Genomic DNA, 12,380 nt, shown 5'->3' with positions numbered 1-12,380 from the left:
ATAGTTGCAGTACCCCTTTTGACCATTTCCTGCACAGTGTCCCTTTAATTATGTCATGGCTGGATTATGTTTCAACCTCAACAGTCTTCATCAGATTATCTCAGATTGTCTCCCACCCATGTCATTGGCACTCAAGGGGGCAATATCCTTGCCTTAAAACAACTAAAGTGGCTTTGGATTAAGTGTCTGCTAAATTCAATATGCTGTGAGCTTAATATGATATTTATCATCCTATGATGAACATAATAGTAACACACAACTAACAAACAAAATAAAAACAAACTTTGGCAAAACTTTGATATAGTATTCGAGGCACTCTGTCAACATTGTCCCAGGTTATGTAGAGCTAACCTGATTTTCATCATCTGGCTGCGTTCAGCAACTACATGCGAGGGCGTTCCATTCCCTGACACACGTAAACGGAACGGCATACCAGAGGGCAAGAGTCAGGTTAGTATAGAGCATGCACCTAGGGCCGCTGACAGATTTTGCCAGGCCCGGGACAAGGTATTCTAGTGCTAGCGGCACATGGGAAAATTGAAAAAAAAAAAAAAAGTATGCAGCCACTATGGACTGGTGGACCGACGTGTAGGCTAGATTTACACAGAGACGGTGCAAACATCCTATTCAGCACAGAGAAAAAGCACATGGCAACATTTTCCTGCTTATTTGCACCCATTCAATAAGGAGAAACAAGCCAACTAAATATTTAACGTGCACCATAAGCCTTGCCTGGCTCTTGCCCTAAATGTAGTTCCGCGCAGTTTCGTGAGCTGTGTTGTGCACCACCAGGGGGCTCCAGAGCTACACACACACACGCAGAGGTCTGGTCGGAGCCAGGCTACCATAAGCCCAAAAAAAGTGTTTCCCTTTATATTGCGGTATGTTTGGGTGCGACTGCCCCTGGGGGCCTTGTTGCTCATATTCAGGCCCTCCCAGTGATGCAGTCCTGTTCTTCCAGCAGCCAGCCAAACATGCAATGCCGCTCTTCTCATCCCTGGGGCACATACTAGCTACCCACCCAAATGGCGCGTAGCCCACTAATTACAGGTACACAGAATACTAGAAGAATCTTAACTATCTCCGTCACTAGCCTTCAAAAAGGCCACATGTCACCTGTGTGACATCCAGTAGAGCAGTAGTGGTTCCCAACCCTTTTTCGCCAAGGGCCGCATTTTGTCATCTCATATTTCTGGGGACCCCATACACATATTTTGTTATATCAATTTGTAAAATGTATCAATATTCTTTTTACACTCCTAGACATTTCAGCCGACCCCATTTGAATCCCAGTCGAACCCATATGGGGTCCCGACCTCAAGGTTGAAGAAAAGGTGTGTGCAGCCTGGCAGCAGCTGGATCTCTTGTAACCACTGAAAATAAGACCGAAACAATGTCGATTCTGGTTGTTTTTACATAGTGATAGGTTTTGAATGTCTTAGTGAAGTATGGGCTTGTAGAAGTATGCTCAAAAGCACATCACCACGAAAACGAATAAATACATAAGAAAAGCACAACATTATTTGAACAAGCCTTTATTCAGTCTGATAATAAAATAAACTTCTCCACTAAACTCATAAGATTGAATTTCAACCAAAAGAAAAGACATGCAAGTACTGTACGTACTGCATCTAGAGCACAGAGAAGATGGCACGTGTGCTCTCCTCACTGCACCCCCAATACCTTCCATGCCACTCATCAGCCACTCAAGCCATTAACCACCACACAGACATTTGCAAAGTATTTAACACTTTATTCCAAACAAGGCAGCTCAATGAATATAAAGTGAAAAAAAGCATGACAGATGTGACAAAACATGGACAGGAAAGAAGAGGAAAGAAAGTTGGATGAGCTCTCGGGAGTATTTCTTTCATTACATTACATTTAATCAATATGACACAAGTGGGAGTGAGGTTGGTGTGTGATACCCTCACGCGCGTAATTACCTACGGCACTCAGCCGTATATCCTCATGACCACGAGTAATCCATGAGTGCCTTGCTCAAGGGCACTTCAGCCATGGAGTGAGGTAGGTTTTGGAAGGGTGGTGTGGGTGAGTTTGTTTCATAACAACTTGACACTGGAAGGCGACTTTATTTGTTGTTCTTATGGCTCTGTTAGAGTTAACACACAGAACATTAACACTGAATAATTAACACCGAAAATTATACTGGGTGTTACATGAGACTTTCAGAGTCCAACAATATCTAACATTATCTACTTAAGCACTGTCACAGGGTCACCCTTAGTTCATAGACAGGGAAGTACACAATATTGCACTTTGCATGATATAGAAAATGTATGAGAATTTTTTTTGGTTTGTTTATCATACACCAACAAAAGATGACACCATCTTATCATCTGTTTGCTGAACAGATATTGGCTTGTTTGGGAACTTACTGCTCTTGGTTTTGTGTGTGTTGTTGTGTAAAATGACCCAACGCTGGCTGTGGCCTCCATCATGAACACAATTTCCTGGAAAAGGGCAAAATGTACTGCATGTTAGTGCTACAGGTATTTTTATACACTAATAAACAGGGTGCGATTTGTAGGGGAGGTGGGTTTTTTTAGCAACAGAGATACCCCTATAGTTTGGATCAATATTTCAAATTCGGAGTAAACATGAATAAACCCAGATAGAGTGCTTACATTACAGCACTGTGGGGAGTCAAATCAACAGGGAAGACACACGTCAGTGTAGCCCCATAATGCATGCCATATCATCTGAGGCACACTGTCATTGAAAGGTTAATTACCGTACTACTACAGTTATAAGTAATGCACTTATACGTTAAGTAATGCACTACGTCTCAGTCATTTTGGTTACAAGAAATGTACAACACTGTTTTAACAGATTAAATTCCTGCAGATGGCCCGTGTAATTTCATCACACACACACACACACGTACACGCACACACACACGTACACACACACACACACACACACACACACACACACACACACACACACACACACACACAAACACACACACACACACACACACACACACACACACACACACACACACACACACACACTTCCAGAGTCCTTACATTCCTTCCGGCTTGTTTTTGTCCACAAACGCGCAGATTGCCTGGTCTCTGTCCAGCAGCTGCTGTTTTAGCTTCTGAATGTCTTCCTGGGCCTTCACCTTCTCAGCCTCCTGGGCCCCTGGACATACGGTAGAAGGAGAGTGAGAGGGAGGTGGTGGAAGTAATGGTGGTGGTGGTGTGTGTGTGTGTTTGTGGGTGTGGGTGTTAGGGGTTGGTGTATCATATGCTATCACACGTCTCAATAGATCGTGAATAAAACAGAGACGTGTGTATGTGTGTGCACATGCTTGTGTACGTGTGTGCGTGGACACACACACACACACACACACACACACACACACACACACACACACACACACACACACACACACACACACACAAAGAGATGGTTGACAGGAGCGGAACTGCATCAGATCCAAAATGTTTTATTCTGCATCAAGAATCCCTAATGATGTCATGAGGGTATTTACCTTTCAATTCCTGCAAAGTGCCCGAAATCTGTGTTTTCTTCTGCTGTCCTTTCTTCTGTAAAAACATAAACATTCTTCTTATCAATGAAACTGGCAAGAAACCAGTGGAACAATATAGACTTGTGCAGTGGTCTCCAATCACTTCTCCGCAAGGGCCAAATTATGTAGCGCAAATGAGGCTGATGGCCCAAAAAAATCGCCCGACAGTATGGCCACAGATGGCACATGTATGTTTTCCTTTGTTCCAACCTCATGGTGGGCCAAATGTTTCCCATGCCCGGGCCTGATCTGGCCCGCGGGCCGCCTTTTGGAGACCATTGGACTGGTGAAAGCCCAACTGGGGAACTCCAACTCTAATTGTCATTGTGATACAGCATTAGCCTGATCCTGACCATCCCATAATACTACCGTTTCATTTCGTATTTATGGTCTGGAAGTTGTGTGATCTGACGCGATTGCAGGAAGCGGGAAGTTTGCACTCAGTTATGGCTTGAAATGATTGGACAGCTCTCACCCAATTGCCGACAGTTACTCAACAACAACATAGCGCAGACCAGAGCCATTGGCACAGACGTTTTCGTCATTGTCACGAGCATCCTCACCCTTTCTCCCCCACGTGGGACGCTTATTCGCTCATTGGCTGTTTTCTCATTAGATTAGATGGGGGGCGTTGCGATCAAAATCCCACCGATCTGGCACTCCACAGAAGAGCAAGGCCAGACTACCGTAGTGGAGCCAATCCTTTGGCGAAAGTACGTAGGATAGCTCGCGACGCTAATACAGCACTCCACAGCTAAGTGTACACTGCACATATCGAAATTGTGTTTATGCCTCACTTATGCAAGGGGGCAGCCCCCAATGGCGCCCGAAATGAACTCCTGTGAATGCACTCCACGATAGACCACCAGAGCACTTTACTTGACGCCGGTGTTATAGGTATGACATTGTCATAGCAGTGCAGTGTCGTAACAGTCATGGACATGTCTTAAACATTATGTCCATGTCATTAAAAAAATTCTGACTGTTAAGTGACATTCGTTTTTTGGCGAACCGTAACAATGTCAAGTCAACTTTTTATGCCCATAAAACTTTTATGACATTGACATATTATGACTTATGGCAGGAAAAGCATAGCAAACGAAATAAATCATTGAATAAATGGAATAATTAATTTAGGCCTTCACCAAAATATAGCAAAATAAGCTTAAAGGTGCACTGTGTAATATTTTTTAGTAGTTTATTTCCCTAATTCATGCTGCCATTCACAAATGTTACCTTTTTCTTGAATACTTACCATCACCACCATCAAATTCGAAGTATATTATGACTGGGAAAATAAAACTTTTCATACATGAAAAGCGAGATCTTCTCCATTGTCCGCAATTTTGAATTTCCAGGAATAGACATTTTCTCTGCAAAATGTTCTCTATTTTGGTCATTCTAGTAAATCTTAGTTTATTATTTAGTAAATATTTATGGAAATTGGAAATTTGGCAGTAGACAGTTTCAATGAGCAGCATAGTTGCAATACCTACTTTGGTCATCATTCTACACTGTGCACCTTTAACAATATTGCCTTTAGTTAACCCCTTAGCGCGGAGCATATGTTATAACCTTACTGTCAACAAAATTGTATGGCTATGTCTTAATCTGTTATTTGAAGCTCTTGGTAATATCATAGCAATGTTGTTATTATGTGGTTGAGTATTTTCAGCAAATAGTGAATAGGCCCGCCGGCGACCCGATCTGCACTAAAAGGCTACAAACTGCTTTATTATACTCCATCTCTGAACATTGATACTATTATTGTTATTATGTTATATATCCCAGTGTAACCCTGCCTCACAGACCTATGGATAGACCTTGAAAAATAGTGAACAGGGGGCCCTTGACTGGAATATACCGGTATATGGGGGGTCTTGTCATTGTGACGGAGGTCATCTTGTACCTGTTCACCCCCCTCAGGGATCGAACCTGCCACCTCGTCAACTACAACGGTCTGGCAATAGGAGATGCCAAATTTAATTTAACCCATTGACGCCTAAGGCACCTCCAAAAAAGGGTGCTGAGGGGGGGGGAGTGGGGGGGGGGGGGGGCGGGGGGGTGGGGGGTGGGGGGGGGGGGGGCGGGGGGGGGGGGGGGGCTGTGGCGGAGCACGCCCACCCACTTGCACTTGCATGCTTGCGCATGCCCACCCACAGGGACCCCGGTTCGAGTCCGGCCGGGGTCATTTCCCGATCCTCCCCTGTCTCTCTGTCCCATTCGCTTCCTGTCGCCATCTTCGACTGTCCAGTCAACTAGGCATGAAAGCCCCCAAAAATATAAATGAATGCCTGAGCCTGAATGCCTGAGACCTTTTTCAGAAAATCTGCCCTCAGCCTATAAATGCCTAAATATCTCAGCCTCTGAAGCACATAAAAACATGCAATAAGTTGCATTTAAACGCTAAGACCCTCATCTTTCATTAAGTGGGCTTGTAGAGCAAGTCCCGCTTATAGTAATCCCTAAGTATTATGCTTGCTTGCTTGCTTCTCTTGCGCAGGGCTGTAAAAATAGAAAATGGATCTCCTCCTAAGCCTTTCGAGATAGAGACACCGTTCAAACACTAAAACGACCAGCTCGGCTTGGAGATCATTTGTTCCGATATAGCGTGTCCGTGTCTCTTGACGTTTTTCCGTTTTTGTCGATTTTGTGCAAGTTTGGGTACCCATTGAAAACAATGGTAGAACCTTCAGAGACAGAGTTCCGTCCACTCTATAGATCAGAGTGTAGGAGGCTTTTTCGTTCATAAAACATCAACAGTTTCACATAGAAGTTTAGTTGACGCGTTGTTAGCGAGCTCTAGAAGATGACTCTAAACGGTGAAAAGATCATGTCCCAACTCCCATTACTTTTTAAATGGCAGGTGTGTAAAACCCCCCAATGGCTGAGTCCTATTCATTTTTGAAATGTCTCTCTGAAGAGGTCAGATCATCTGCAACACTGTTTAATATATACATTTCATTCAAGGACTGTTAGAAAGATCACACGTATGACTGTCAATCTGTGAGCAGGACATGTGCCAATTCTTTTTAGTTTTTTAACAACAGCGATCTAAAAACTAGAAACTGTTTTGATTCTGCCCTCTGCCTTAGAGCACAATACTAACTGCCATACAGACAATCAGAACAGGTGCTGCCAATAAAAGGTTCCATCTCAACTGTCACTTTCTCTCAACATTCTATTCTTAACCAGCACCTGCAACTACCATTCTAGAAGTCTATTGTTCAGCTCTTCAATGCAATGTGATATTGTCTTTCTGGAATATTTATGACAGCCAGCTGCTTGGCTCAATGGTAAAGGTGCTGGATCAGAGATATGGAGGTTGTGAGTTCGAATAACACCCGTTCCCATGTTGATTTTCAAAATTATATCATATGCAGTGCTCCTTAGCCAACTTCAAATAGCATATATGTCATTTAGTATCAATTGCAAAGGTGCTGGATTAGAGATATGGAGGTTGTGAGTTTGAATCCCACTCAGACCTATGTTGATTTTCAAAATTATATCATATGCAGTGTTCCTTAGCCAACTTAAAATAGCATGTATGTCATTTAGTATCAATGGCAAAGGTGCTGAATTAGAGATATGGAGGTTGTGAGTTCGAATCCCACTCGGACCCATGTTGATTTTCAAAATTATATCATTATGCAGTGTTCCTTGGCCAACTTAACACATTCACTCCCAAGTCACGTAAAAATTAGTTTTTGCCTTCCAAACAGTAAAATTACGTTTTTACGGGGTTTTTTTTAAATTGGATTCTGAATCTACACATTCTAATGCACAGTCTGTGTGATTTCCGTAATAATGTGATGAACAGAACTGACATAGATCATGAAAACACCTACAAAGTCAAAACACCTACAGTACAAAGTCAGGATCTGGATATTTCATCATCTGTGCATTTTATTACACACAGTATTTGAGTTTTATCTATAGCGAATCAAACCACTTCCTGATCACGTCATGTCTCAAATTACTTCACTTACTACTTAAGCTAGCCTGTTCCTAAACATAAGATGGAAGAATAAGGAGTTTTGCTGTCATAAAGATAGGTGTAAAATGGAAGGTTGTAATGAAAAACCGCATGTAACACAGCAGGAAGTAACCTAATTTTGGGTGAGTACTTTGGCACGTCTACTTTTATCTACAGAACGAAAACTGCCAGTCAAGTGACATTAGCTAGCTAGCATTTCAGATGATGTGGCTCTGAACAATAGCCTGACCAGGTGATTTTTGCATCGAAATAGTTTACTTGGAAGCTACTGGAGTTGTTCTTCGGACGTGAAAATGCATTTAGACCCGCAATTTAAACTCGGAGAGTCAAAGAGCGCACCCGTGTAAAAAAAGGCTTTATCTCCGTTCGAATAGTGAAAAACGCTATTTCTACCTAAACCACTGCTCACTTAGACTTGAATAATTTCGTAATGGAATATGCTAGAAACTAACTGTAAAAACATGCAGACAGCTGAGAATTTGGGCTTTCGAACAAGCCCTGGCATGTGTCTGTGGGTTGACGACAAAATATTCAGTGGCTGTTCAAAAAATGACAAAAAATGATTAATGGGATAAATGGCTGGGAGTCTACAGCTAAAATTCCAAAAAACGGCTGAATGTGTTAAAATAGCATGTATGTCATTTAGTTTATTCCCAAAACGTGGAGCTACAACACTTTCAAGATGGCTGAATCCAATATGGCTGAATTGTTTGGCCCAGAACTTCTGACTGGGTGGATGGATTGTTCCCACATTTCTTTTAGCTTTGTTTTCTCAATAGTAGTTTGTTTTTAATTTAGGTATAGAGATATCAAAAATAAAACTGCTCTGCTCTGCCCCAAAAGGCAAGCCTGCTTCCAGCATTTTCTGCGAGAATGCAATCTAGTTAGAATGTGCATTCATCCCAAACAAACAAAGATTTTTCAAAAAAATGTCTCAAATCTCATGAGCCTGAATGTTGCGTAATGCAGCTCCAGGCACCAGGGCCAATGTTGCGCAACGCAACATCCAGCATCAATGGGTTAACACACAGTTAGAGAGTACTCTGGGACCAAATAATAATCTGAAAGATGTCCTAAAGCCATACAATACCTTCTCAGGTCTGCAGGCCAGGAGGCCTCTCTCTGCCTCGTCCCTGCTCTTAGCCAACTCGACCTGCTGCTGGTTCAGTTCAGCTTCGCTCTTCTTGAGTTCATTGATCTCCGCCTGGATGGCACCCATCTTCAACTTGGTGTTGCTGATCTCCTCTTCCATCTGGCTCTTTCGCTCCCTGGCCTGATGGATGCGTGCGATGCTGGATCGGATGGACAACTCCTGGATGACACCCTGACATACCGTGGTGACCAGCCATGCTAAGGACAGCAAGCCCACGACCAGGAGGCCTTTCATCCTCAACAAACAGGTAGCAGACCAGACAGGAGAGAGGCTAAACTTCTCCGTGTGATGGAGAGGGAGAGTCAATCCAAGGCAGGCCCTGCTAGGGTAAATTCAGATACGAGTTGGCTAAGGCTAGTTGGTGACAATCTTTCCTTCTCTCTCTCTCTTTTCTGCAAGCAGTCCATCCTATGCACTGACGCTGATATGTGGAACTCTCCTCCCTGTGATCATCCCCTCCCCAGCAGGAACAACCTGCTAGACAGGCAGTGGCGGTCCTACAATGAGTTGCGCCCCTGGCGCATAGCATTCTTAGTCCCCAACCCGCCTCTCCTGCTTTGCCTCTCTGGGCCATGCCCAGGTCATTGACCTGGGGTCAAAAGCCAAGTCGTCCTCTTGCCAGCTGGACCCCATGCCCACCACCCTGGTTACCTTCGCCAAGACAAAGTCGGCGAAGGTTATGTTTTGACCGCTGTGTATTTATTACCTTCGCCAGAAGGTTATGTTTTGCCCGCCGTGTATTTATTTATTTATTTATTTATTTATTTATTTATTTGTGAATATGTCTGTTTGTTTGTTTGTACTTCGTCTAACTCAGTCAAAACTGACCCGATTTTCATTAAATTTGGTGGGATGATTGGTCATGACCCAAGGAAGAATCGATTAGTTTTTGGGAGTGATTGGGTCAAAGGTCAAAGGTCAAGGTCAAAATGTTTGTTTGTACTTCGTATAACTCAGACAGAACTGAGCCGATTTTTATGAAATTTAGTGGGATGATTGGTCATGACCCAAGGAACAATTGATTAGTTTTTGGGAGTGATTGGGTCAAAGGTCAAAGGTCAAGGTCACGAAAAGGTCAAAAAGGTAAATTGAGCCGATTTTCATGAAATTTAGTGGGATGATTGGTCATGACTCAAGGAACAATCGATTACTTTTTGGGAGTGATTGGGTCAATCTCACGAAAAGGTCAAAAACATAAATTGAGCCGATTTTTATGACATTTAGTGGGATGGTTGGTCATGACCCAAGGAACAACCGATTACTTTTTGGGAGTGATTGGGTCAAAGGTCAAGGTGAAGGTCACGAAAAGGTCAAAAACGTAATGTTACGATATTCCGGTCCGATTTAAATGAAACTAACACCAAAATTTGGAGAATGTTATGCCCCACACTTTGAAGATGGCCAGAAAAAAATAAGTGGCGTAGGCGAAGGTTTGCGCTCTACCGAGTGCCCATTCTAGTTTGTTAATATGTTTGTTTGTTTGTTTGTTTGTACTTCGTATAACTCAGACAGAACTGAGCCGATTTTTATGAAATTTAGTGGGATGATTGGTCATGACCCAAGGAACAATCGATTAGTTTTTGGGAGTGATTGGGTCAAAGGTCAAGGTCAAGGTCTCGAAAAGGTCAAAAACGTAAATTGAGCCGATTTTTATGAAATTTAGTGGGATGATTGGTCATGACCCAAGGAACAATCGATTACTTTTTGGGAGTGATTGGGTCAAAGGTCAAGGTCACAAAAAGGTCAAAAACGTTTTTCTTTGCCAAGCACTATATGCCAGAACAACGTGTGCATGCTGAATTGAATAAGAGGTCAAGACTGGGCCAAAAATGTAATATTACGATATTCCAGTCCGATTTAAATGAAACTAACACCAAAATTTGGAGAATGTTACGCCCCACACTCTGAAGATGGGCAGAAAAAAATAAGTGGCGTAGGCGAAGATTTGCGCTCTACCGAGTGCCCGTTCTAGTTAAAGCCTGTCTTCCTGCCCTCTGCCACAACATGGAAAGGGCAGTGGCGGCCCAACTCCAGCAGCATATGTTCCACCATGAGGTATTTGAACCCCTGCAATCTGGTTTCAGAGCCAGCACAGAGACTGCACTTGTCAAAATCACCAACAACCTCCTAACTGCTGCTGACAATGGCCACATCACCATCCTCATCCTCCTGGACCTCTCAGCAGCATTTGGCACAGTGTCTCATTCCATCCTTCTTAAACGGCTCTCAGAGTTCAATGGATTAACTGGCACAGCACTTGACTGGTTTCATTCATATCTATCCAACCGGCAACAATATGTCACTCTCAAAGACTCTCGCTCCACCACAGTTACCATCAGCCACGACATTCCACAAGAATAGATGCTTGGCCCCCTTCTCTTCACCATCTACATGCTGGGTCGTATCCCCCCTGGGTCGTATCATCCGCTCCCATGGTTTTAGTTTCCACTGCTACGCCGACAACACACAGTTATACATCAGCACCAAACCCTCTCCTCTGACACCACCCCACCACCCCTCTCGTTCAGTGCCTGCAAGACATCAAAACCTGGATGACATACAATCTTCTCAAACTGATCAGCAATAAAACTGAGCTCATGATGGTGGCACCAGCAATGCTGTAAAGGAAGATTGGAGATCTCTACCTGGGTATCGATGGATGCACCATCACCCCATTTCCTGAAGTCCGTAACCTGGGTGTCATCTTGGATTCATCGCTTTCACTTCAGTCCCACATCAAAAAAGTCACCAAATCGGCATTCTATCATCTCAGAAACATCTCCAAACACAGGCCTTCAATTTCTAAGACAGTTACAGAGACGCTCACTCAATGGCATCCTGCTTGGTCTACCCAACAAAGCCCTAGACAGACTGCAATATGTCCAGAACTCTGCTGCCAGGATCATCACAGGCACTAGACCCTGACTGCACATCACCCCATACTCAAGCAGCTTCACTGTCTCCCCATCAAGTCACGCATTGTCAACAAAGACCTCCTCCTAACCTTCAAGTCCCTCCATGGTCTGGCACCCCACTACCTCACAGACCTCCTTCACCCCTATGGCCCCTCAAGATCCCTGCGGTCCTCTTCCAAGGGCCAGCTGGTCGACCCTTCACTGGCCATGTTGAAACAACACCTTAAGACACATCTCTTCCTGGAGGCTTATGGCTGCTAGTTCCACAAGCACATTCACTTACATGCACTCACAAACACACTCATGCACTGACATACACACACACTCACATTTTCCTACACGATACCTTGGCGCTATATAAAACGAAAGTATTATTATTAATATTATTAATAATAATAATAATAATAACCCATGCCTGCAGTTCACCTAGGGGTGCTCTCCAGAGAGCACAGCCCATAACACTGGAGGCTAATCCTCAAAATTGTCCTTTCTATCAGGTGAAACCTGAAAATATTACAGTGTTTTTTGAGAGACCGATATGGATTTACACCAAATGTACAAGAACCTGGGAGTTATATCCTTCTGATTTCCTACAGTTAGTTTGGCATTTGATTGCTAACAAAATTGCTTTACGGCTTTCGCGATAACAGCAACGCAGCCAGTCTACAAAGCCAACCCGCGGTGTGAGGAGTCACTCGTAACGTAATATTGACAATAAAGGCATATTTTATAAAGATCAAGCAAGTAAAAAAT

At 43.4% G+C, this 12,380-nt stretch overlaps 1 protein-coding gene across 1 annotated transcript; it reads right to left on the bottom strand.

Moving 5' to 3' along the window:
- Positions 1-2,380: 2,380 nt before the first annotated feature.
- LOC134448387 (uncharacterized) lies at positions 2,381-9,042 on the bottom strand. Its single transcript, XM_063198062.1, has 4 exons — positions 8,650-9,042; positions 3,524-3,578; positions 3,054-3,171; positions 2,381-2,474 (listed from the first exon to the last, which is right to left on the bottom strand). The coding sequence occupies exons 1-4, from the start codon at positions 8,944-8,946 to the stop codon at positions 2,459-2,461; spliced, it is 486 nt and encodes a 161-aa protein (XP_063054132.1). The 5' UTR covers positions 8,947-9,042; the 3' UTR covers positions 2,381-2,458.
- Between the last annotated feature and the right edge of the window lie 3,338 nt (positions 9,043-12,380).

Source organism: Engraulis encrasicolus, chromosome 5 (assembly GCF_034702125.1).
Source record: "Engraulis encrasicolus isolate BLACKSEA-1 chromosome 5, IST_EnEncr_1.0, whole genome shotgun sequence".
Classification (NCBI taxonomy): domain Eukaryota; kingdom Metazoa; phylum Chordata; class Actinopteri; order Clupeiformes; family Engraulidae; genus Engraulis; species Engraulis encrasicolus.
The sequence above is the reverse complement of the archived record's forward strand: the minus strand, read 5'-3'. Positions and strand labels throughout refer to the sequence as shown.

What these genes read in the sequence shown, in the direction of transcription:
- LOC134448387 (XM_063198062.1), bottom strand. Translation starts at nt 8,946, where the DNA reads ATGAAAGGCCTCCTGGTCGTGGGCTTGCTGTCCTTAGCATGGCTGGTC. An exon ending in TGGCCTGCAGACCTGAGAAG is followed by an intron (nt 3,579 to 8,649) that starts GTATTGTATGGC and finishes ATGTTTTTACAG; the next exon opens with AAGAAAGGACAGCAGAAGAA. An exon ending in CACTTTGCAGGAATTGAAAG is followed by an intron (nt 3,172 to 3,523) that starts GTAAATACCCTC and finishes CCGTATGTCCAG; the next exon opens with GGGCCCAGGAGGCTGAGAAG.